The sequence below is a fragment of the Nematolebias whitei genome, chromosome 1 (assembly GCF_014905685.2).
Source record: "Nematolebias whitei isolate Nwh7 chromosome 1, NemWhi1, whole genome shotgun sequence".
NCBI lineage: Eukaryota > Metazoa > Chordata > Actinopteri > Cyprinodontiformes > Rivulidae > Nematolebias > Nematolebias whitei.
The window spans coordinates 59837306-59865245 of NC_056498.1; the positions used below are offsets into that span (position 1 = coordinate 59837306).

At 40.2% G+C, this 27940-nt stretch overlaps 1 protein-coding gene across 1 annotated transcript in view; it reads left to right on the forward strand.

Annotated features, from left to right (window-relative positions):
• Window positions 1-6478: 6478 nt before the first annotated feature.
• oprm1 (opioid receptor, mu 1) overlaps window positions 6479-27940 on the forward strand; it is a 44189-nt gene continuing 22727 nt past the window's right edge. The window contains exon 1 of the mRNA XM_037686043.1: window positions 6479-6838. Within this exon, the coding sequence (XP_037541971.1) occupies window positions 6582-6838 (257 nt within the window). The 5' untranslated portion in view covers window positions 6479-6581. The remainder of the gene's footprint in view (window positions 6839-27940) is intronic.

Here is a 27940-nt window from a genome sequence, read left to right on the forward strand (position 1 = left end):
TATATAGATATATATATATAGAGATATATATATATTTTTTTTTTTTGTGGGGGCGGGGGTATGTGGTGGGTTCGTACAGACCTTCTCAAGTTGATGCATATCAAAGATAAAAACTATATAATCCTATCATTTGAACTAAGAGGTAAAATGGAAATTATAATAAATAGTTTTACGAAGGTCGCTCAGCACACAGTGATACAAAAATATGTTAAATGGTCACAGTGAGCTGTGCAAAGAATTTGCTGCAAGTTCAAACAACATGAAATAATCTAAAATAATAATAATAATAATAATAAGACATGCATTAAGGTAAAAAAAAAAAAATTCAAGGCTTCAGGTCGGAAAAATTAAATTTAATGAGTTCAAATTAGAGAATTTTTCTAAAAAATTATCAGTGCATGTTTTTAAACTATAACAATTCTGCTGTAAGAAACAAGTAAAAAATACAGATGAAAGTTTGAATGGACTGAAGAGGATTAACTAAAAGTGAGGGTCTTTCCTTTTTTTACACACTCACGTGACTCTTTAAAAAAAGTGGAATACCCACAGAATTTACAACACTCTTGACGAATACCCCTCCACCCACCCCCCAAAAAAAACACACACACAAAAAAACACTGAACTTTGTTAATCTGAAACTAAACAGAGCTTTTAAAATGTAACATTTGGGCTGTTTTGTCAACTATTTGACAATAATGATTAACCTCTGCTCCTTTGAATTTAGACAATTTCTGTAGTTACAAATATTTCAGTTTTATTTTGTTAGATATTTTCCTTATGCTCTTGTATAAAAAAAAAATAAATAAAAAACCTTAACATTAATGTTCCAAACTGTGTTTCTACAGGCAAAAAAAAACAGAAAACATGTGATGTTTTGTTGGCATTAAACATTTTAACACTGGCATTTTTGTTCATCTTATACTGAACAAAAACATTTTGTTTATGCTCCCATTTTTCATGAGCTGAACTCAAAGATCTAAGACTTTTTCTATGTACACAACAGGCCTGTAGGCTGTTATAGAGGGATGGACATTCAATTCACGTGCAACATTTCTGGTGGACATTCATGCAGTCAGCATGACAACTGCATGCTCCTTCAAAACTTGTGACATCTGTGGCTTTGTGCTGTGATAAAACTGCACATTTTAGAGTGGCCTTTTGTTGTGGTCAGCCTAGGCACACCTGTGTAATAATCACGCTGTTTAACCAGCATCTTGATATGCTACACCTGTGAGGTGGATGGATGATCTCTGTTAAGAAGTGCTCACTAACACAGATTCACACAAACTTGTGAACAAAGAAAAAGACCTGTTGTGTACAAAATGTATTAAATATTTGAGTTCAGCTCATGAAAAATGGGAGCAAAAATAAAAGTGTTGCATTTATATTTTTGTTCAATATATTTGTACTTGGAGAATTTGACATGCCTTAAACCATCCAGTTTATTTCTTTATGCATTATGGCATTATAAATGTTCAAATCTTTATTGCATTTGTTTTTTTGTTGATTATTTTGGCACTGTTTGCTGTTGTGTCTTTGTTTAAACCCTTTCTATTTATGTCTCAACTTCAAGTAAAATGACAATCCTGTTATAAATGAAATCCACAAGTAGCTGAAATGCTTCAAAATACATTTCCACAGAAAATCTGCAGCGACTAAAAGCTACGGAATGATTCTAAAACAGGCAAACACCATCTTGTTGATGTAAAACGCTTTCAAAAAGTCTAAATGAGCAGTATAAATGAAAATCACCTTCAAAAACTAAAAACCTTTGTCTTTGTTTCTCACTCGCATTAACCTAGACACAACAAACTGCTACCATTATTTTTCAAAACATTTCACCATTTTTAGGAGCTCTTGTTTGACAGGAAGTCGCTACGAAAGAGTCAGAATGACGAACAATAAAAGGTCGTAGTGGAAATGTGACTTGAGGCTGCTGCAGCGAGGACTCGGCCTTGGTTTATAAAGCAACTACTCAAACAGCTGAACTACAAGGGTGCTCATTTATTTTAATGTGGGGCCGCCGTCGGTTCTTTTTATATTTACAGTCAGCAAGTAAAAGACTTGCCCCAAAGAATTACACATATCAGCTCAAATCTGTCGGAGTGAAGGTTGACGGTATTTAAAGGTTACTCAACCATGAGCTCAAAAGAATCTCTGGTCCCTGAGGAAGTTTTATTTCGGCTGTAAACGAGACATGTATCATATACTGTATGTATAAAGGTGTTTGTGTGAGAACAACAAGAAAACGGTTCATCCATCCATCCATCCATCCATTATCTTTACCCGCTTATTCCATTTTGGGTCACGGGGTTCGCTGGTGTCCATGTCCAGCAATCACTGTGCGAGGGGCGGGGTACACCCTGGACAGGTCGCAAGTCCATCACAGGGACACATAAAGACAAACGAGACAAACAACCATTCACTCTCTCACTCACACCTAGGGACAATTTAGAGTTACCAATCAGCCTAACATGCATGTTTTTGGTCTGTGGGAGGAAACCGGAGTACCCGGAGAAAACCCACGCATGCACGGAGAGAACATCCAAACTCCACCCAGAAGGCCCCTGGACCAGGGTTTGAACCAGGGACCTGCTCGCTGAGAGGCAGCAGCTCTACCAGTTGTGCCACCGTGCTGCCCGAAAATGGTTCAATATTATGTTATTTAATTGAAGGCCTAGCATTTCTTGATGGAATTCATTACATCTGCTGCCTTTCATGCCTCTGAACTGAAATGATTTCATGTTGAAAAATGGTTTGTAGAAGTTTTCTTAAAGTCTTGAAAATATTGGTATGCACAGTTTCATGCAATATCTCACAAGATATGATTAATGCACTTTGGTAACCGTTCCTGTTTTAAAAGTGCTACACAAATAAATTTGACTTGACTTGACTTGACGAGATGTCTCGCTCACAGGATGTGCTGGGATTGACTTTCAGCTTACATTTGATCTTGATATCTATTTTAACTTGATACTTGATCATTGTTGGATTGTATACCTGGATTATTGAGCATGGACTTTGTTGGTTTGAACCAGTTTGATGTGAGTGTTGACGATGGAGAGGGCGGGCCCCGGAGGAGAGGGCATGCCCCAGAGACCATCTTAGCACCAACATAACTGTTTTTTTTCCCACTTTGGAGTAATCTGTTGGGAGAGAATCAGTTTTGTATTGTGTGCTTCCTTAGACTGATGAAGCCTTCTGGATGGAAGGTGAAACTTTTCAGCACAAAATCAAGAAACTGTCCAGATGACCTGACTGAAAATTGTTGGATTGTATACTTGGATTATTGAGCAATGCTTTATTGATATCTGATAGACTGAGTGAGATATAGCCCTATTTGTGTTGACTAAAGTCTGTTAGCTGTGATGGTCCTGCTGGTTTGAATGGACTCCAAAATTTTAAACAGCTGTAGATGAACTTCTATTGATTACTTCCTGAAAGTTTTATTAAAGTCTATCAGGTGGTTCATGAGATATGTTTCTAACAGACATAGCTGACTTCATCTATATTAGCAAATTGTTAAACAAACATTTTGCACAGTTCGTTAGCACTCGGAACACGTGTTGGAGATCAACCTCAGCTACACACCATTTTCAGTTAATAATAGTGAAACCCATGAAATTATAGCTATAGACTCGTGGGATTTGGTACATTTCACATCAGGTTGACTTCAAAACCCATTTCAAAGATCACTCTCTGCAAGAACTCACACCTAATTGTCCCTGTGTGTGTGAGAGTGTTGTTTGTCCCAGTGATGGACTGGAGACATGTCCACGGTGTCCCCCACCTCTCGCACAGTGACTGCTGAGGACACCAGCTCCTTCTTCACCAGGAAACAAGCAGCTAAAAGAAAATAGATGGACTCGCTGCAAGTTTCATTAAAACTTGCCAAGTCGTTCATGGAATATTTTGCTAACAGACAGACACGTGTACACAACCACAGGAAAAGAAAAGAGAAAATAATGTCAGACTTTGCTGTTTGACAGCAAACGATAGAAAATAATTAAAATACCAGCATGCAAATAACTCAAAAAACCTGAATTTATATATTTTTTTATAAATTATATAAAGTTTTCATCTCGACTCACAAGGCTGTGATTAAAAAAAAAAAGATGAACTTCAAAAATCATTTAAAAAGCAACACAGCTGGTCTGTTTTTTTTTTTTTCAAAATTATTTTTTTAATTATGTGGATTTTCTTGCTGTTAAAAACAAACGCCCACCTGCGACTTTCAGTGCCAGCGATATTTATGATGAAAAGTTTCCTCGCAGCACGTTTTGTAAGTGATCTTTGCCCATTTTCTGCCACTCGGGAGCTATAATGAGACAAGCAGGGGCATTAACTTGATTAAAATCAATCCCTATTGGATTATGCTGAATTATGTTCCCTCGCCAGCAGAAAACAGAAATCAAAAGTGTAAAGGATTATTAAGTCACTTTGATGACAGCTTGACAAATAATCCCTCAGCTGTCATCCAGATTTATTTTCCAAGGTTTCCATCAAACTGTGTCCTTTCTGCATTGTTCGCTCCAGTGATGTGCACGTTGCAAATTCAAAACCAGCGACAAAAACAAAAGCAAGAAATAAAGAGAAAAGGGTGAAAAAGAGGAAAAGAAGAAAATGTTGAAAACAAATGAGCAAACAGGGAGCATTAAAAAGTTTTCTAGAAGCACTTGTTTCTTTCAAGGAGCAATGTTTTGTGCAACCACAGACAAAATAAAAATAATTCCAAGCAGTATGAAGACGATATAAAATAATAAATTAAATGACACCGTTAAGCCGAGTGAAAATGGACTGAATCTTTTAGTTGAGCTCACTTTATAAATGTGAGGACAATCCTTATCTGTAATTTTCCGTGCACCTGTTTACCATTCCCCACAGCCACTTTCTACTTTTAAAGGACAATAACCCAAACCAGTAAAGGGAAATATAAGCACATATTCAATAAAAGGCGGGTGAAACATTTTCATCTGACATTAAAGCCAAACACGTCCTCCGATGGGCTTTTCTGCCGACCGCACGAGCACGAAGATCACAATAAAGCAAATATTGGCCCAATAAAAACTCTGAAGGGACCTTGAAAGGGAGAAGAAAGGAAAATGGGACAAATGAGAGCAAAGTGGCAAAAAGATGAGAGAAGAAATGAACAGAATAGATGAAAATGAAAGAGTTTCAAGTGACAGATGAGAGGAATGAATGACAGAAGGTATTAAAGGGAAAGAAAGATGGACGCAATGGAAAAATGACCAAAAAAAGACAAAACCATAAAGGGAAAGAACGAACGGATGTGAGAGAAACAGGTGGAGGAAGGAGTAAAGGAGGGATGAAAGCAGAGAAAGAGAGAGAGAGAGAGAGACTGTTGAAAGTAAAAATGGAAGCATAAAGGCAGAAAAGGAAGGGTGGAAAAATACTGAGGTTTGGAGAAATAGAGGGAAGAGAGAAAGAATGAAGGGTAGATGGAAGCATGGGAAGAAAATGGAAGAAATGATGCAGAGGAAGGCAGGAGAACAAGGGAGAAAAGAGAGAAAGAAGAGATGCAAAAAATTATATAAGGAAAGATAAAATAATAAGAGATGGAAAGTTGAAGGTAGAAGAAGAGAGGGAGAGAGAATGGTTAAAAGATTGGATAGTGGAGACAGAAGAAGAGACTAGGAAGGAAGGAAGGAAGGAAGGAAGGAAGGAAGGAAGGAAGGAAGGAAGGAAGGAAGGAAGGAAGGAAGGAAGGAAGGAACAGATAAAAGATTGGATAGTGTAACAGAAGAAAAGAATAGGAAGGAATGATGGATGGATGGATGGATGGATGGATGGATGGATGGATGGATGGATGGATGGATGGATGGATGAATGAAAGAAACAGATAAAAGATTGGATAGTGTAACAAAAGAAAAGAATAGGAAGGAATGATGGATGGATGGATGGATGGATGGATGGATGGATGGATGGATGGATGGATGGATGGATGGATGGATGGATGGATGGATGGATGGATGGATGAAACAGATAAAAGATTGGATAGTGTAGACAGAAGAAGAGAAAAGGAAGGAAGGAAGGAAGGAAGGAAGGAAGGAAGGATGGGTGGAAAGAAGGAAGGAAGGAAGGAAGGAAGGAAGAAAAGGCTGAAAACATTAAAAGAGAAAGAATGAAAAACGAAAGGGAATGAAGTGGATCAGAGAGGAAGGATGTAAGAAGAGAAGAAAGACAAGAGAGGAAGTGAGAAGTAGCCTGATGGAAAAGATTTAACGCAAATAGAAGAATTAAAGAAAGGGAGGAGGGAGAAGAGGATGAAAAAAAGAGAGCAAAATAATTCACTTCCACTCGTCTCCTCTGTCCCGCGCGACACGAGAGGGTCGTAAGGAAACTCGCTAACACCCCCCACTCCCAAACACACCCCGCTCCAAAACCACACTCTCAGCTGAGGTTCGACACGCGCCTGAAACGCATCCGAGGAGACGAGCCACAGACAGACAGACAGACAGACAGACAGACAGACAGACAGACAGACAGCGGGGCATCGCCCGGCAGCCTCCTGACGGAGACAGACGCAGCGCGGGAAACGCACGCACACCCGAAGCGGGACCATGGAGAGCGCAGGCAACAGCTCGGACGCGGAGCAGCTGCTCCAGCTGCCGCTGCTCTCGAGCAGCGGCTTCTGCCGGAACTGGACCGACAACAGCAACTTGACGGAGCCGCGGTGCGGCGGAGACCCGGGGCTGACCGGCAGCCTGGAGGACGACGCCAACCCCTTCATCATTGCCATCATCATCACGGCTCTCTACTCCATCGTGTGCATGGTGGGGCTGGTGGGAAATGTGCTGGTCATGTACATCATCGTCAGGTAAGACACAAGAACAAAAAGCTCGTTGCGCTTATTTTACACGTTTTAAACAGACTCATCTAACCTGTTGCTGCGCTGGACGACAAGGTGTGTGTGCGGGGGTGGGGGGGGTGGGGGTGTATGTGTGGGTGTGTGTGCGTGTGTGTGTGTTTATACGTGGCAAAGTAAAACCATGCGCAGCTTGGCTGGCGTTCGTGCGTAAAATGTCTCCAACCTCTCCAGAGCGAAGAACGCAAACACAACAAAGAGAGTGTGAAGAAGGAAAAAATGTCTGCTGTGGAAAATGTCATGAACAAAAACGTGACTTTTGAACTGTATGAATTATTCTACCACTTTGGTCCATAGAACCACAACTACTGGCGCTGAAGATGCGCCACTTTATTCTCACGGGAACAAAATGCACCAGAACAGCCCGTCTGAAGAAACTTTTCATAATATTTGTTTTCTTCATGCAAGTTAGAATTAAGTCTTTGAATAGTTCGAACTAATGTGAAAACATTAGTTGCAATTATAAATAGTTGGAACAAATAAAAAAGCAAAAAGCACAGGCAGGCTGAAAATAGTTTCTCTACATTTTGCTTCTGAATTTATGATTTTGAATTCAATTCAATTCAAAAATACTTTATTAATCCCAGAGGGAAATTAAATAAATCCCAGAGGGAAATTAAATACAAACACAAAATTAAGAGTTTTATCATATTTTTCCTCAACTTTTAGTGGATAATTCTAGCATGACTGGGTTAGGTATCAAAACCTTGAGAAATTTGTTGCTACTTCTAAACTCTACTTCTCCAATTCAAACCAATACTTTCTTAGTTCAGTTCACATCCCTCTTCCTAACCCTTTTGATTTGAGAGTGTTGTTACAGCTTCTACAAGTTTTTGTATATATTTAAGTACTTTCAACATTTCAAACTCTTCCATAGGAACTGTATGAGAGAAAGACTTGGGATTGTTGATCTCAGATGGTGTTTGGATGAATGTTTCAAAGAGGGTGCACAGATCTTCAGTCTGGAACAGGCACAGTTTTATGCAACGCTGCATCCTCACTGTATTAAATGCAGGCTTGCACAAATAATGGACACATATTTAAAAGCTGTTCCTCAACGAAGAGGCTCTGGTGTATATTTTTACTCAAATTATCTATGTAACTGGAGAGGATTGCTTTGTTCAGGGTGTGGCCAACTTTACTTGCTTTCTGTCCTGCAAAAAGTATTTAATAGCATTCACAGATAATTGCTGACCAAGAGGCCAATCCTGCTAAACTGAAAATCTGCAGCTCCACCTACATAAACAAGTTGGATCAGAGAGGTCCTTCATTTTCTTTAAACTGGACACAATCAGGCAGACTTTGTCTGTAAGGCTGTATATTTTGAAATACCTTCTGTCCCATGGTAAGTGCAGGTTGTCAGACCATTCTGATCTGAACCCACGTGTTTTGACATGTGTCTATACTGTATATATTGTATATACACATTAGGCCGATCAGCTCTGCGAGGTGCTGGCCGACATCTTTAACTCCTCACTTACCCTTGCAACAGTTTCCACCTGCCTGAAGACTGCCACCATCATCCCAATTCCAAAGACATCTACAGTGACTGGTCTGAAGGACAACCAGTCAGTAGCCCTCACCCTGATAGCCGTTAAATGCTTCAAAAAACTGGTCATGACCCACATCAAAACAACCATCAACATCAACGAGGACCATCATCAGTACACATACCGCGAGAATCGATCAACAGAGGACGCCATCTCCTCTGTGGTCCACACTGCTCTCACCCACCTGGAGCAGAAGGACTCCTACGTCCGTATGCTCTTTGTGGACTTCACGTCTGCCTTCAACACCATGATCCCCCAAACCCTGATGGACAAACGACGGTACTCACACTAAGCCCCTCTCTATGCAACTGGGTCCTGGACTTCTTAACAAACAGACCACAGTCTGTGAGGATCCACAACTTCTCCTCATCCATCATAACCCTCAGCACCAGCTCCCCCCAGGGCTGTGTACTGAGCCCCCTCCTGTTCACTCTGTTAACATATGACTGCACACCTAGCCATCCAGGCTGTCACGTTGTAAAGTTTGCAGATGATACAGTGGTGGTGGGATGCATCACAAACAATGATGAGTCCAGCTACAGGCAGGAGGTGGAACACCTGGAGAGCTGGTGCAGGAAGAACAACCTTCGCATCAATGTGACTAAGACAAAGAAGATGGTCATGGATTTCAGATGGAACAAACACGCCTAATCATCAGCCAATTGTGTCATGTTCAATCTTACTTTGAAAAACCGCGATATAACAAATCCGCAAAAAACGAACCGCGTAGTAGCGAGGCTCTACTGTATTTCTTCATTCATTTCTTAGATCTTATTATTGTTTTTCTTTTACAATTCATACTTTTGTTGGAATGCTGGGACCCTGTGTACACAATTTCGTTCCACCACATGTACCACATGAGATGCAAACGACAATAAAGAAAACCTTGACCTATACGTAAACATGACATGTGAATGTGTAAACATAGCTTTATTTATTTATTACATTTAGTTTAATTTATTTAGCTTTTTCTTTTAATTATTAGTTTGTCTGGGGGTAGTTGTCACTGTGGGGGTGTTTGTTTACCATTGATTTAAAAGTTGTGAAATTGTAATTTAAAAAAGCCTGTTAAAATGGATAAGTTTCTAAAAACGTGTACAACAGGTTTTCATCTGCTTTCATTTTAGAATCTGTGGAGTACTAATTGTTCACATTACTTGTGCAATCTGTTAAAAACAACATTTTAAAGGTTCCCATTTTTTATGCTCCCTATGTCATGTAAAGTTAAATCCCCTTGCGTTGAAATCTATTCAGTTATTGAATGACATTCTGGCCCTTGGCATTGAATTTCATTGTTATAAGCAGGTTCCTAATTGCACATGATAAGTTGACATTTCTGCTGAGGGAATGCAACGCACCCCAGCCCCCCCCACCCCTCCAACACTCTCTCAGCTGAAGCTCAGGGAAGCTCTTTCAGGTAGAAAAGGGCGTTGGATTTGTGGGCAAGATACAGACGAGCATCAGGAAAATGACAAGTGCACTTGGAACGCGGCTGCCCACGACAGCAGGGTGGTGCTGAGAACGATTGATGTAATGAGGAAATGAGAAGGATGAGAGGAGGACGGCTAGAAAAAGGACAAAGACATTCAGTCTAATGTGTTCAACTTACAAATACTCACTTCTCTGGTCTGATGGAGTCAGTGAAGAGCAGTCAGGCAGGAACTATAAGTCTCCGGTGGCCAAATTGGGCAAACAAGAGCCTCATTTCTGCCCTGATTTAATACAGCTTCACTAGTGTCTCCCTGTAAATGAATGCACTTTGGACGTCTCCCTGTAAATGAATGCACTTTGGACAAACTAATTCTTCTCTGAATGCTCGCTGAGCTATGTTTGTTTTGTTTTTTTGGCCAAAGAATGCTCACATCTGTGGCAGATGTTTTGCGACCCAAAGCACTTGATTAGAATTGATCTGCTCTTCGGGCCTTCAAAGCGACAAAATGAAATAAAGGCCAAATGAAGAGCAGAACAAAAATGAGAGGCAGCATCTCCTTTAAAATGAAGTTTAGACGCCAGCATTGTGTTAATGACGGCAGCCATCTGTGTGCGACGCAAATTAAAGATGCTGAGCTTTAGGTAACACTTCCTTATGCAGCAGACTGGGACAAAACGTAAGGGCTGTTGTTTTGAGCAGCTTCACTCTCTCCAATAATAACGCTTTCTCAGGCTGAACGCAGCCAGAGGGCTATTTGTGACCAAAGAGATGTCCTGCTTTATGCAACTTTCCGAGTTAATGAGTCTTTGTGGGAATTACAGGTAAGGTAAGAGATAGACCCAACCATCCATCATCATTGTTCATCCATCTTTCTCATTTTCCCTTTTCCTGCCTCCTGTTTGTTTTTCCTCCCTCTTGGCAGAGTGAGAGTGAACCATCATTTAGATAATGGAAACACAGATGGATATTTGCTTATCGTCTTGATCGTTTCAACCCCATTTTATAGACTTGGCCTTGAAAACAGTTTGGGCAGAATAAATAGAGGCAGCAGAGGATGTGAGCTATCACCCCCTCCTCCTCCTCCTCCTCCTCCCCCCCGCTTTTCCTTGCAGTCTGAGTAATGACAAACTCAAAGCCATAAAAACATTTCGTTCTCTTTACTCTTTTATCTCTGTCCATTTGCAGCCACTCTCGACCCCCCTCTGCAAACATCTGCAAACTTCTGGTGAGCAACGTGACCAGGGAGGTGTACGCTCAACTGGAAAAAAAAAAATAAAAAATCAATTGATTTGGTTTTCCACAAGGAATACGCCGCCGGTGCAGATTGCTTCCTGTTGCCATGGCAACACTGGGAGTTGTTTTGAGCCTGATGATTGCTAAATGAGTCCACTGCTTCCCCCAAATGCATCTCACCCCTCCACATGGCATCCAGGTTGATGAGCAACTGTGGCTATTTGGCGACATTCAGCAGCTGGAGCGTTGTTGTTTTTTAAAGCTCATAAATATAAGCTGCACCTGCTGACCTGGACTGTGCCCATCCTAACAACAAGTGAAGTCTTACACATGTTGGATGCTTTTTCACGTGATGTGAACAGAATGACTCAGTGGAATTGAATTATAAGAAGGTAGGTGCACATTTGAGAGTCAAAACCCAGGTAAAGCTCAAAGGTGTCTCACAAGTCTAAAACCAGAGATCCCCCACTGATGAATTATCTTACCTCCCACTGCCTGATCTAATGGTGTCCCATAGATTCTCAGATAACAGACCTAGAGTCACTTGTCTGCCAAAGCCCTGTCAACAAACATGTTTAAAATTGTTTCATAAAACAGCTCAAATTAGTGAATCTGCCACAAATAGTCAATTACAGGCTGCAATTAGTGGCACCATTTTTCATATTATTGGTGTCCTTAATGCTTATTTTCTGTCAGCAACACTAATGCTAAACTGTAATCCTTTTTTTTAAGGATAATCCCAACATTTAATCCAGTTTAAGAGAGAAACACTTTTCCAGCTGCTCCTAGTCATTTCTCATCGCATTGTGCTGGAAAACTTGAAAAAAAAAACTGTTAAAAAATAATGTTATGCCAGATTTGATTAATATTTCATTCTTCTGCAGAATGACTGCTAGATACTTGTTTTCATAATGCTGCCGGCAGACGTACAGCAATCCCGTCAGCGCATCTGCATCTGGCTCGTTATTGCCTCAGGCGGAGGTTGTTTGCCTTTATGAGCATTTTATCTATAAAATCTGCAGAAAGCTTTACCCCCTAAAATAAAGGTTCTCAATGAGGACAACACGAGTTCAACCCAAGAACTATTTAGATGCAAAAGCTCAGAAGAATTCTTGTTTTAGAAAATGTTATCAGCCTGTTTCAGCGCAGGGTTAACAACTAAACAGTCGTGTTCTTAAAACAAATTATTTGAATTTGTGGCCATCCAGGCCAAATGCTGTGTATGATGTCCTAAAATAAACAGTGTGTTAGGATCTTGTTCACAACATCTGACTGAATCTGTATATGTGATGCTTAAACAACATAAATCAGTGTGATGAAAGAAGAGTTTATGTTAAGATGGACTTATCTTTCAGTTTGCTTGTTTTAACATAAAATTCTCATAACTTATCAACCTAAATTTATACTCGGTGAGGTTTAGGCACACAAATAGTTGAATAAAATAGGATACAAAGCCTACTTTATATTAAACTGCTCCTTTTAATATTGTTAATCTCACTTTAGGAAGCTCAGTTTTGCAGGTTACCAAGGTTACCAATACAGGAGGGACTTTAAATGCCCTTTTTCATACAAAAGCAAGCCATAACTTAATTTTCAAACAGATTTAAAGGTCAAAACAACAGACTGAACTAGCAGACGATGTTTCATGGAGGAGAAAGGTGCATCCATCAGAGAGTGAAGAATGTATCTTCATTGCATGAGAATTTTGAGAGATGAAATTACATGAATGGGTCAATTTTTTATTTTACATACAGGTGCTGGTCATAAAATTAGAATATCATGAAAAAGTTGATTTATTTCAGTAATTCCATTCAAAAAGTGAAACTTGTGTATTATATTTGTTCTTTATACACAGACTGATATCTTTCAAATGTTTATTTATTTTAATGTTGATGATTATAACTGATAACTAATGAAAACCCCAAATTCAGGATCTCAGAAAATTAGAATACTGTGAAAAAGTTAAATATTGAAGATGCCTGGTGCCACAGTCTATTCAGCTAATTAACTCAAAACACTTGCAAAGGCCTTTTAATGGTCTCTCAGTCAAGTTCTGTAGGCTACACAATCATGGGGAAGACTTCTGACTTGACAGTTGTCCAAAATATGACCACTGACACCTTGCACAAGGAGGGCATGACACAAACGGTCATTGCTAAAGAGGCTGGCTGTTCACAATAATAGAGAGGCGAAGAGAAGGAAAACATCTGGTAGAAAAAAGTGTGCAAGCAATAGGGATAACCTCACCCTGGAGAGGATGGTGAAACAAAACCCATTCCAAAATGTGGGGAAGATTCACAAAGAGGGGACTGCTGCTGATGTCAGTGCTTCAAGAACCACCACGCACAGAAGTATGCAAGACATGAGTTTCAGTTGTCGCATTCCTTGTGTCAAGCCACTCTTGAACAAAAGACAGCATCAGAAGCGTCTCGCCTAGGCTAAAGACAAAAAGAACTGGACTGCTGCAGAGTGGTCCAAAGTTATGTTCTCTGATGAAAGTAAATTGTGCATTTCCTTTGGAAATCAAGGTCCCAGAGTTTGGAGGAAGAGAGGAGAGGTACAGTATCCATGTTGCTTGAGGTCCAGTGTTAAGTTTGCACAGTCAGTGATGGTTTGGGGTGCCATGTCATCTGCTGGTGTTGGTCCACTATGTTTTCTGAGGTCCAAGGTCAACGCAGCCATCTACCAGGAAGTTTTAGAGTACTTCTTGTTTCCTGCTATTGACCAACTTTATGATGATGCAGATTTAATTTTCCAACAGGACTTGGCACCTGCACACAGTGCCAAAGTTACCAGTACCTGGTCTAAGATATACGCTAAACAGTAATAATGTAATTACAATTATGATTGATTTGCTGTGATTACATTATTTGTTGAAATCAGCTCTCTCTTGTAAATGAGTCCTCGAGGCTCAATGGGATTTACCTGTCTAAATAAAGGTTGAATGAATTAATGAGTTACACAGTGTATATGTATATATATATATATATATAATAATATGTGATGTGAATGACTCGGCTATTACTGGTACAAATTTTACCGTAATGTCAGTAAAATGGACTGTTTTGCAGCCAGATGGTGGTTGATGTTGATTAGCTGTGATAATTGTAAATGGATCTTAGAGTACGATCCATTAATAAGAAAATAAGATTAGGTAAGATGAGATAAGATGACTGCATTATTTTGTTCTGGTAAGGAAACTGTTTATTTTAATAAGAATTTTTTTTTATATTTAATAACTTTTTTTAAAAAATGTACTAACTTAACTTTACTTTTCCTTTACAACTCTTAATAATTACTTTCTGAGAGTTTTGATGAAGTTGAAGATAGTCGAACCTCAGATCCAGGAGGAACAATGTGGGTTCCGTCCTGTCTGTGGAACACTGGATCAGCTCTTTACCCTCACTAGGGTCCTTGAGGGGTCATGGGAGTTTATCCATCCAGTCTACGTGTGTTTTGTGGATTTGGAGAAAGCATTTGACTGTTTTCCTCAGGGCACACTGTGGGGGGTGCTCTGTGAGTATGGGATTGGTGGCCTGTTGCTACAGGCTGTTCAGTCCCTGTACAAGCTGTGACAGATCTTGGTTCGCATTGCCAGCAGTAAGTCGGACCCCTTCAGGGTGGGAGTTGGACTCCGCCAGGGCTGCCCGTTGTCACAGATTCTGTTCATAACTTTTATGGACAGAATTTCTCGGTGCAGCCAGTGAGCGGAGAGTTTTGGGTTCGGTGGCCTCAGGATTCCATCTCTGCTCTTTGCAGATGATGTGGTCCTGTTGCCGTCATTGTGCCATGATCTTCAGCTCTCACTGGAGCGGTTCACAGCCGAGTGTGAAGCAGCTAGGATGAGAATCAGCACCTCCAAATCTGAGGCCATGGTCCTCAACCGAAAAAGGGTGGATTGCTCTCTCCAGATTGAGGGTGAGGTTCTGCCTCAAGTGGAGGAGTTCAAGTATCTCAGTGTTTTGTTCACGAATGAGGGAAGAATGGAACATGAGGTTGACAGACAGATTGGTGCAGCATCTGCAGTATTGTGGACTCTGTACCAGTCTATTGTAGTGAAGAGAGACCTGAGATGTAAGGCAAAATGCTCTGTTTACCGGTCGGTCTATGTTCCTACCCTCACCTATGGTCACAAGCTCTGGGAAGTGACCGAAAGAATGAGATTGCGAATACAGACAGTTGAAATGAGTTTCTTCCGCAGGGTAGCTGGACTCTCCCTTAGAGACAGGGTGAGAAGTTTGTTTATCTGGGAGAGACTCGGAGTAGAACCACTGCTCCTCCACATCAAGAGGAGTCAGTTGAGGTGGTTCGGGCATCTGGTAAGGATGCCCCCTGGATGCCTCCCTAGGGAAGTGCTTCGGGTATGTTCGACTGGGAAGAGACCCCGGGGAAGACCCAGGACACGCTGGAGAAATTATGTCTCTCAGTTGGCCTGGGAACACCTTGGAATCTTTCCAGAAGAGCTGGAAGAGGTGGCTGTGGAAAGAGATGTCTGGGCTTCCCTGCTCCAGCTGCTGCCCCCGTGACCCGACTTTGGAACAAGCGGAAGACAGTGGATGGGTGGATGGATAACTTTTTAAAAACTTGTACTAACTTAACTTTTACTTTTTCTTTACAACTTTTAATAATTGCTTTCTGAGAGTTTTGATGAAGTCTGTTCGGTGGTTCATGAAATGCTTTAACAAACAGGGTTTACTCCATTTTATAACGCTAAAGTTTTAGGCAAAGTAACACTCAGTTTAAGGACCATGGTATCCCTGTTCTTAATTGGCCAGCAAACTCGCCTGACCTTAACCCCACAGAAAATCTATGGGGTTATTGTGAAGAGGAAGATGCGATACGCCAGACCCAACAATTCAGAAGAAGAAGAAGCCAGTGTCAGAGCAACCTGGACTCTCATAACACTTGACTAATCGACTCCATGCCACGCTGCATTGCTGCAGTGATCCAGGCAAAAGGAGCCCCAATTAGGTATTGAGTGCTGTACATGCTCATACTTTTCATGTTCATACTTTTCAGTTGGCCAATATTTCTAAAAATCTTTTTTTTTTAATTGGTCATTCTAATTTCCTGAGATTCTGAATTTGGGGATTTCATTAGTTGTCAGTTATAATCATCAAAATTAAAATAAATGAACATTTGAAAGACATCAGTCTGTGTGTAATGAATGAATATAATATATACGTTTCACTTTTTGAATGGAATTACTGAAATAAATCAACTTTTTCATGATATTCCAGTTTTATGACCAGCACCTGTATTGTTTTCCTTCTTTTAGCTGCTTCCTTCATCAGGGGTCGCCACAGCGAACTAACTCTCATGAAGACATGGCAATCACTTTTACGTTGGATGCCTTCCTGATGCAACCACAGACCACCGAGCTATCACAGCCCTCTATGTAGAGCAGTGAGCTGCCCTTTAGAGCGCCTGGGGAGCAGAATGAATGAGTGGGTCAAATAAATATTATTAATGGAGTCTTTATTTACAAAGTAAAACAAATAATGACCTGTCCATCTGGGATTGAGGTTTTGCTTTTTGCTCTTTCAGAATGAATGATGTGGGGTTTTGGATAAGATGCACATAAATTATTTAAATAGATTAACACACTACTTCACTTAGCAGGAGGTGGGTAATATGGGATTAAAGAGAATGACTTCAAGCTAATTAATGCAAATTAGCTCTCCACAAGTGCAAAAAATATTGGAAAAGAAATAGATTGTTATTGAATTTGATTTAGATCTCGTCTTTTATGGGCGTGAATTGGGTTTGATTGCACTGGGTGAGCGTGCGACTTCACAAACATTTATTTGGATGACTCGCCACTGTGAGCTGCACTGAATCTGCCACCCTTGACAGCTGTTATTCCACATCTAACTTCCTCTGACCTAAGTTTTGAAACATCTGCTCAGTTTGACATGTGTAGCTGTTAACCTAAGATGAGCAAACAGCCCGATAATTGCTGCAGATTTTAGTCTGCAATTATCTTGTTTGCTTTGGAGTTCTGACAGGCTCACCTGGCACAAATGAGTTGGGAGCCGACCTGCACTTATGGCATCAATAAAACTCAAAGATGCAGACAAAAAGTTGCACCTTGAGAAAGAGAGAGAGAGAAAAATGCTGTCCTCACAAATTTTATGTATCTGCACAGAGCAAAGTAGCACACAGTTTAAACTCCCAACAAGGGAGACAATTATGAGAAGAGAGAGCTAATCCTGCTGTCCCTCTTGTGTGTTTATGAGTAATGCATTTCTTAATGTCACCAGACACCCCAGGAAAATTAGAGTTCTTTCCACTTCTTCTTTCAGGAGGTGTATTGTCTTATAAAATTTAAAAAAAAAAGGACAAAAGAAAGAACTGACAAACAAAGACGGAAGCCGAGACTAAGCTGTGGAGACCAAGGAGCTGTCAATGAAAATAAATAAAGTTATTTTCTGTAGGAATGAAGTGGAAGACTGATGGAATTGTGATTGATTTAACAGGACAATTTTGTGTATTTTTTTTTTTTACATTCATTGATTTACGGTATCTCTTGGCTCTTTTGTCATTTACAAAGTGACTGACTCATTCATTCTGCTTTTGAACTTTATTTCCAATAAAACGTATCATTTATGATCAAAGGCGACAGATTTAAGTCCTAGCAGGACTGAAAATTCATTTGTGTGAATATATTTTATGCAAAGGGTCTAACGTTCACAAGAAAAGTACCATGATCCTGTGGTTTTTGTGTTTTGAGTTTATGTTTTATCTTATCTTATACTACTTAGAGTTCTGTATGTTTCAGATTATTTAGTTTTCTTTGTGTCACTGATCATTGTTTCTGTTTTCCTTGACTCGGCTTGTTATTTATCTGTTCATTCATTCATCCATCCATTTGTTCGTCCATCAAGGCTACTCCTTAATTGTGGTCTGGTTGCAAAGGGAACAGGCCTAGTAGGAAGACCCAGATTTCCTCTCCCCAACGACACTCTCCAACTCCTCCTGGACGCTCCCAAGGCATTCCCAGGGTAAAAAAGATATATAATCTCTCTATCAAGTTCTGGGTCTGTAGGGGTCTTCTACAAGTGGGACGTGTCTGGAAAACCTCCAGAGAGAGGGGTCCAGGAGGTATCCCAATCAGATGCCCAAACCACCTCGTCTGAGTCCTTATGATGTAAAGCCAGTGCTTAATTTGAGCCGGATCATTCTGGAATAGGATCCGGGAACACTCTTATTTTGACAGGGTGCGTTCCAGTAACTGTTTGCTTGGATCTGGCTTGAATCCATTAACTCTCAGACTTACTCATATGAAGTTATGAGCACATATGACTGCCTTGAATAAATAAAACATATTGAATATGTAAATTGAAAATAATTACATAAACACTCATTTTAAACACAACAGCCATAATAATCTGCCTCTTCAAGTAGCATTTTCGTGTTTAACCTTAAAAAAAATCTCTGCCCCTAAAATAGTGTGTGTTGGGGTGGGGGTGTTAAGTGCTGAGCTAACCAGGCAGTCGTATGCAGGCAGGAGCCCAGAGACAACTGCAAGTAGGCACCTGGAGGCATGTGGGATCGGACAACAACGAGCCGGGACAGTATCGAGCTCAGAACCATCAAGTAAGGGGAAGGGGGGCAGGATGCTTGACAGAAGTGGGGTGTTTACAAATGTAGTTAAACATAGATGTTAAACAACCTATTAAAATACACCAAAATGCAGGAAACCGTGTCTATTCAAAATTTTCTAGGGGATGACCACCCCAGACCTCCGCCGCCCCCACCCCCCAGACACAGACCCAGAGGAGGAACAGTGGGAATATCAGTAGAAGGATGTTAGAAATGCAGCTGCCAGGAAAAAGACAAAGAGGAGATATATGGATGTAGTTAGAGAGGACATGGAGGTAGTTGGAGTGAGGACAGAGGATGCAGAAGACAGAGTGAGATGGAGGAGGATGACTCGCTGTGGCGAACCCTGAAGAGGGAACTGGTGAAAGAACTTCTCCAGTCTTATTGTACCCATATTTCTTAAATACTCCCTGGAATTATTTTTGTGTTTGCTGCCTCATCAGCTTTTTGCAATATTTCTTATTAGTCACCTCACTACAAGTTTCACTTGAGTTTTTGAGTTTGCACCTCTGGTCCTCTGTCTCACAACAACACCACAGAACAATGAAGTGAACAGGTGAGCTTAGATACTGTAAAAATTGTAATATTTTGTCAGCTGTGTTTTTTTTGGGGGTTTTTTGCCCTTGCACATCCTGAAAGGGGTGAAAGGTGAAAAGCAAATCTCAGCCACAGAGTCTTTTGGCTTTTAAAAGCCGTTTCTAGGCAACAAAACAAAGAAGCTGGGTCAGACCCTAAATTGTTTCATTTCTGCAGACAGCAAACCATTATGAGTGACTCATAATCAAATGGACAGAGAAGGTTATGTCATTGAGGGCATGCCATGAGTCTTTATGAATTTGATAACCCTGTGAAGGTCTGTTGGTTCCTCTGATTTATTATTAGCTCTCGCTACATGAAGTGCATCCGGAAAGTGTTCACAGTGCTTCACTTTTTGCACATTTGATTACATTACAGCCTTATTCCAAATTGTATTAAATTAATCTCTTTCCTGAAAATTCTACACACAATACCCCATTATGACAATGTAAATAATTTTTTTTTGAGATTTTTGCAAATTTTCCAAAAAAATAGAAAACTAAGAAATCACATTTACGTACAGTAAGTATTCACAGCTTTTGCTTCATACTTTGTTGATCCACCTTTGGCAACAAATACAGCCTCAAGTGTTTTTGAATAAGATACTTCAAGCTTAGCACATCAATCTTTAAGCACTTTATCCCTGTTCTTCTTTGCGGTACTTCTCAAGCTCCATCAGGTTGGATGGGAGTCGGCTGTGCAGCCATTTTCATATATCTCCAGATGTTCAATCTGATTCAAGTCTGGACTCTGGCTTGGCCACTCCACAACCTTCACAAACTGATCCTGAAGCCACTCGTGTGAGATCTTGATCGTGTGCTTTGGGTCGTTGTCCTGCTGAAAAATTAACCGTCACCCCAGTCTGAACTCAAGAGCGCTCTGGGGCAAGTTTTTGTCCAGGATGTCTCTGTACATTGCTGCATTCATCTTTCTCTCTATACTGACTAGTCTGCCAGTTCCTGCTGCTTGAAAACGTCCCCATAGCATGATGCTGCCACCACCATGCTTCACTGTAGGGATGGTACTGACCTGGTGATGAGCGGTGCTTGGTTTCCCCCAAACATGACACCTGGCATTTGCACCAGTTCAATCTTTGTCTCATCAGACCAGATAATCTTGTTTCTCGTGGTCTGAGAGTCCTTCAGGTGCCTTTTGTCAAACTCCAGACGAGCTGCCATGTGCCTTTTATTAAGGAGTGGCTTTCATCTGGCTACTCTACCATACAGATCTGATTGGTGGATTGCTGCAGGGATGGTTGTCCTTCTTAAAGGTTCTCCTCTCTCCACAGAGGAACGCTGGAGCTTTAACAGAGTGACCATTGGGTTCTTGGTTACCACCATGACTAAGGCCCTTCTCCTGCGATCTCTCAGTTCAGATGGCCGGCCAGCTCTAAGAAGAGTCCTGCTGGTTTCTAACTTCTTCCATCTATGAATGATGGAGGCTCCTGTGCTCATTGGGACCTTCAAAGCAGCAGAATTTTTTCTGTATCGTTCTCCAGATTTGTGCATCAGCACAATCCTGTCTGGGAGGTCTACAGACAATTCCTTTGGTTCATGCTTGGTGTTTGCACTCTGACATGCACAGTCAACGGTGGGACCTTATATAGACAGATGTGTGCCTTTCAAAATCAAATCCAATCAACTGAATTGACCACAGGTGGACTCCATTTAAGTTGTAAATACCTCAAGAATGATGAGTTGAAACAGGTTTCATCTGAGCTCAATATTGAGCTTCATGGAAAAGGCTGTGAATACTTACAGAAATGTGATTTCTTAGTTTTCTATTTTTAATAAATTTTCAAAAATCTAAAAAAATTTTTTTTTAATTCACATTGTCATAATGGGGTGTTTTGTGTAGAATTTTGAGGATAGAGATTAATTTAATACAATTTTGAATAAGGCTGTGACATAACAAAGCTGAGTTTCTGTCCTCAGTGTAGTTTGTTTTTACAAATAGTGATCTTAGATAATTTCAGACAGTTTCTGCATGTCACCTTTCAATACTGACAGACATTCTGCTGGTGGTCGTGTTGAGAGTCTGCAATTTGTGTTACGGTTCATTTTAGTGAGTGGGATTTTGTGACAGGACAATAAATTATGTGTAAAAGGATAAAAATGGAGGGAGGGCTGAGTAGCTCAACTGGTTGAGACGACACATCAGGTGTGGAGGCTGATCCTTGTTGCAGACTGTTTGTATCTTGGCCTGATGCCCTTTGCTGCATGTTTTTCTCTTGTCTATTCTTGGCTACAAACTCTAAGATTAAAATCAATAGTGTTAAAAAAAGAATGCCTACAAAAAACATACATCACTTGCTCTGCTTTTTTGCTTTCTAGAAAACAGTGTTTGTCAGAAACACCACAAACATTATTTAATTACAACTGTTTTAAAGGCATAATACAAGATGTGAAATAGCAGATTTATACAGACATAATTATACTTCAAAAAGGTGAGAGGCAATAATGTTTTTTGCCCAAATCTGTGTGTGCGTGTTCATTTGGTCATAGCGTTAGTACACTATCTAGCCTATAGACGACTGTATGAAATGCGAAGAAAGAAATCATTGGATATACATTTGCAAAGTTAACACAATTCAAGATGGCCATCACAGCCAACATGACATAGTTGAACACAAAGAGGGCTTTAATTTAACCAGTTGTACATGGATTGAGCTAAAACTTCTTGTGGTAGTGGCTGAGCAACATACAGTCCAGAGGACCTGACTGAAAATTGTTGGATTTTGACCTGGATTATTGAGCATGAACTTTGATGTTTTGAACCACTTTGGCCATGGCTGTCTCATACGAGTCAGCGAGGGAGAGGGTGGACTCCAGAAGCCAATTTAGAACCATGAAACTGGTTGACCTACTATATGAGTGTGCAATTTACAAGATAGAGTTTGTTGAGGCTAATCGGACTGATGAAGTCTTTTAGATGAAAGATGAAACGTTTCAACAAAAATAAACTGTCCACAGGACCTGACAGCTTTGTTGGATTTTTTTACTTGGCTTATATAGCATCAACTTTGAAAATACTGAGTGCTACTTTGCCTAAAACTTTATCATTACAAAACAGAGTAAACCCTGTTTGTTTGTAAATTACTGTATTTCATGAACCACTGCACAGATTTGATCAAAACTCTCAGAAAATAATTATTAAATATCCATTTATAGTTATCACAGTTAATTAACATCAATCATCATGTATATGGCTGCAATTCAGCCCATTTTACTGACACTGTGGTCAAATTTGTTCTAGTAGTAACTGAATCATTCACATCACATACTCTGTGTTATCACATCGAATCAATCATAACTTTAGAGAAAGTTTGACTAAAATGGCTGAAATATAGTATGCATTAATTCAAGGAATATTAGACCTTTTATTTAAGTAATAATTTTGTTTAGAAAAATTATCACAATCATCTTAAACAGAGGAGGAAAGAGTCAAAGTTATGTTTGATCTGATATTTTTGATTGATGTTCAAATGTATTTTCCTGTGCGGAGTGGAAGTTCTTTTGTTCGTGCAATACATGGCTCCTCTGAGCATCGGCCCTCAGCTCGAGCAGCATCACATCTGTTGCGAAGCCGTTTGTCCGTCTGTCTTACAAACGGCTGGCCAGGCAGTTTGTCTCTCTGGTTATGTATAATTACTCATCTTCACTGTTTGTCTGCCAGATTTGTGAGTCTGTGAGTCACAGCAGATGTTCAGCGACAGCTCAGGAAATGTGTTGCTGTCAATTTGAATCTGGGCTTCTTCAGCCAGTCTCAGTGAGGGACTCGGCTCCTCATAGAGTTCGATCCAGTGATTATGAGCAAAATCTTTGGAATTTTCTTTACCAAATATGATCACCACAGCTAATCAGCCTCAGCAAATACAGAAATGACTAGTAGGCCTGTCACGATAAACAATAACTCAATTAATCGCATGATAAATGACAATTATCATCCTCATTTTCATTTATTGGCTTTATTGTTTCTTATCGTCTCTCTTTTTCTACTGATGACAGTGGATGACAAAAGGCTCAACTCCAGTACTCAGTCTTCACTGACCCCTCCCTTTCTCTTTTCTCTTTAAAATCCATTTTAACCGTCCAAAATTGTGTTTTTGGTTTGTTAAAAGCAGCTAAGCTGAGAAGCTAAGCTATGAGCTAAGCTAACAGGCCGACCTCGGGAAAAAACCTCTGTCTTGTCGAAGCTCCAAAATTCACAGTTGAAAACCGTGTCTTCCTGTAAAAAGTTGTTTTTCTCTGAAAAAAAAAAAGCTGAGAACTTGTTTACGGATTTTTTTATTAAAAGCTTTCTGTGAAAAATGCTATGCTAAAGAGCTCAAACCATACCAAGCATCCACCATTTTGAGAACCAGAAAAAAAAGCAAGGAGAGAGAGCCCATGTCATGTCAGGGGCCTCCCTCCCATTTTTCTTAAAGAGACACTGCTAGCTCCCTCACTATCCATCCTTCAGTGCAAACTGTCTTTTACTACCATCCGGTGGTCAAAAAAGGTACTACACTCAAAATGAAATTAACCAACATTTCTTCTTAAATTTGACAATAATTACTAATTATTGTCAAATTATTGTCAAATTTCAAACAATATTATCGTTTATTGCAATAGTTTCTGAGACAATTAATTGCCCAGCAAAATTTGTTTTAGTGACAGGCCTACAGTCAGTTTTACAGATATTATGCTTTGTTTTGTTGTGGTAGTAGCTGTTAGGATCTGCGGTACAAACTGTCTCTGCTGGACATTTTATTATCTTCATGAACTGCCAGGTAGAAGATCCACTACAGGTGATTGCAATCACCTCATCTGCTTCTGCCTTCTTAAGGTCTTGGCTGACTTCAGTAGAGCGTTGAGTGCTCCGTCTCCTTGTTCCTTAAGAGTGATCCGTCTCCTTGTTCCTTAATCAGACCCCCAGATTCCTCTGGCAAACTCTGAACTCGGGCCCTGTAAGACAAACTGACATTCAGAAACCTCACCTTCCTGTCCGTTCCTGACATCTCAGTACCTGCTCCTCTCACCTCTGGATTCTGATTGTTCCCCTGAGCACAGTACCACTATCCCTGGACATCCCTCAAAACTTGAACCTGAAAATCAAAGTATTTCTCGGGTTTTTTATTTATTTATTACAATTGCATCAAAGCTTCAAGAAACCTTACTCACCAATTGTTCCTCTTTGCAGATCTCCTGGTCCTCTGTCTTTAGTGAAACCTGAAAATAAACTCACTTACCTTTATTTTTACTCTTGTCTCCTGGTCCTTCAGTGTTCAGTTCTGGTTAGTGCTAAATTAACTAAAACTGATAGTAGCTGAGAGTCATCCCCAACATGCACTTCAAGTGCTAAAAATAACTTGAGATCTCACAATCCAGCATGTGATCAAACACAACGTTCTCCTCAAAGTTGACCAAAAGGCTAATGTGGTCAGTGTTTCCCCTACCAATGTACAAGCAGGGTTTCCCACCCGTCAACAGAACCGAGCGCCCTGTCTACCGAACCCCCAGTCGAGAACTGTCAGTATTGATGTAGCGTGGGGCACAATACAAACGCGCTAGCAAAAATGCTGCTGACGTACTGTTCCGCACCCCCTCCCCGCCCCTCGCTAAAAAACGGCAGTAACGTAGCTAAGGTAGAGGGCGGGCAAACACAGACGTGACTCCGCCCCATCCTCCTCCACCCACTGCTCCCACATCGACAAAAATAAAATACGACGAGCGCCCCACTTGTGCCACGCCAAGGGAACTGATCTAGGGGAAACACTGACGGCGTCACTTTTTTAAAGTTTAGAATTTCTTGGTTTAAAAGGCGGATTGAGGTTTAAATTTGGATTAAAAGTCAATAATTACCACATTGTCTTACGTCTTATTTTTATTTTGACTCAACCCTTGGTGAGGTCCTGCTTTCAGCCTTCTCTGCTAAAACCAAGTGACGAGGTTATCGATCGCCTTTCTGTCCTGCCGACCGGCACACCGACCAGAGCAAAATTGTTTTAGACAAGAGTTTTAGTGTAATCCAATTTTTACTACTGGGGGTTAGCTTGTTAGCACATTGCCTCAAAAATGTCCCCTTTCATTCTTGTACATGCTAAATCATGTGTTTTTATTAAATGTCAGTCAACATAAATACTGTTCATTTCATGTTTACAGATGAACTAAAGCTTAATGTGTTTTTTCCAACAGGACCCAATTAAATGGAGTGGATGTTTTCAGTCTCTTTTTGCATTTTTTAAAATAATTTTTGTCACCACGTTCAAGTTCAAGTTCAAATATCCTTATAATCCCCAAGGGGCAATTAGTTTTACAGTCCATAGGTATAAAACATCCATATTACACAAGACATTAAAATAACAATACGGAAGTCATCAGTGTTCATCCTGATCAGTACAGGGATGAATGAGTTTTTCACTCTGTTCTACATCTGGGCTGCAGATATCTGCGTCTAGATAGAAGCAACCTGAACTCACCATGGAGTGGGTGACCAGGATCTGCCAGAATCTGCCTGGCCTTGTTCACTGACCTCACCTTGTGTAGGTCAGTGAGGTTCTGTAGGGGCTATGCCAGCAGTTTTGCTGAACATCCTGACAATCTCCGAGAGTTTGTTCCTGTTCTTACATGTCAAAAGTCTAAACCAACAGATGTTTGTGTATGTCAAGAGACTCAATAAAACATGAATAAAACATTATCATAAAAGTAGAAACAACAGTAAAACCACAGAGATAAAAATACATTCTCTTGTGGCCTTCTTACAAAGTGAGTTCACATGGGGGTCAAAGGTCAGTTTGTCATCAAGAACAGTTCCCAGATATTTATATTGTTGCACCACCTCAACAGCTTCACTGTTAATGACCACAGGAGTGGCAACTGAAGAGTCTTTTCTAAAATCATTGACCATATGCTTCGGCTTGGAAACATTTATCTTTAAAGGGCAAGATTCACACCATTAAGTGAAGTCCCCAAGCACAGGCCCGGGGTCTGGGTCATCACTGCTGAGAAGGGACAGGATGACAGAGTCATCAGCAAAATAGAACAGGTTGACGACGTGGAAACAAATACAGTATTGCCATTTACACTTATTATAGCTCTGAATAGGACTGAACACTTAAGAAGCTCAAACATGTCCACATCTGCCTTAAAATAAGTTATTGCTAATGTCAAGGTCACGGTCAAGGTCAAGGTGTCTTTATTGTCATTCACACTACATGTGGTACAAGTGGTGGAACGAAACCCAGTTACATCCAACAACAAAACAAGGTAGTATAAAAAATAATGTACAAATTGTAGTCCTTAACCAGTGGTTCAGATCATTTTTAATATTTTCTGCTTCTTTAAAGCTTATTAAATATTTAGTTTGAATATGAGTAACACCCACTTACTCTTGTATTTTAATGTGGGTTTTTTTCTGTCAAAAATGCAACTTGATACTTTAGACCCAGGCCTGTTCTGCCTTTATTTTGTTTTTCACTTAAAAGCAAAATACATTTTTGTTGTAAATGCACAGAAAAGAAAGAACCGTTTTCTGTGAAAGAACGATACTAAAAGGGTTAAACAGCATGAGCTAAAAGGCTTTCAAGGACTAACGGTTGCTTTTTTTTTAAACCAGGAGACTTTTCTGATGTTCTAAGCTTTTTCTGGTGTTCTATAGTTTTCTCTTTGGAAAAATAAGCACAGTCACCCTGCAAGATCAACTATTTTTGTCTGTTTTTGTTTTTCATCGTACTGTTTGAGTTGTGACTCAGAACGTAACACCTGAGGTCAGCTCCCTCACAGCGCAATTCAAAGTTGTCACGTTCCTTTTTCTCAGTCCGGTTTGGATTCAGGAATTTTGGCATTTCTCCTGATTTAAATAATTTTTAAGGTTCGAGGTTTTTACTGTCATTTGCATCACATGTGGAACATGAGGTGGTACGAAATTGTGTACTAAAGGTCCCAGTTAACTTACAGCCAAAAATAGAAAAACATATAAAGTATAAAAAGAAACAGTATACAATGATCTAAGATATACACTAAACACTAATGATGTAAAATAATACAGTGTATTAAACAGCAGCACGAACATGAGTCTGTGTGAGCAGAGGAGTACGAATGAACACAGCAACATGAAACAGATCAGCAGCAACATGAAACAGATCAGCAGCAACATGATGTGATTTTTCACAGTGATTATTCTAGTTAGAGATTCATGAGTCTAACAGCCTCAGGGTAGAAGCTGTTCCTCAGTCTAATGGTTCTACACTTAATGCTCCTTAACATCCTTCCTGAGGGGAGCGGGGCAAAAACTCTGTGTGCTGGGTGAGTGGGGTCCTTCATGATGCAGGTGGCTCTCTTCCTGCATCTGGAGGTGTAAATGTCTGTGATAGTGGGGAGGCTGACTCCAACAGACTTCTGATCAGCTTTTCTTTCTCCGCCTTTGGCGGAGAACTCTAATCTCAGATTTAGAGAAGCTTACTCATTCCTGCCTAGTCACACTCAGCTGCACATTTCCTCATTGCACTCTGAAGGTGTTGGGTTAAAAAGGTCAACAGAACCATGCTGTCTACAGGAATCAAGCTACCAAACCAGACACCTTCCTTTCCACAACTATGGCTCCCTATGCATAAGGAATGACCATATAAATGAGAGAATATATGTTTATTGATGACTGTATATACACGTCTGTGTGTAT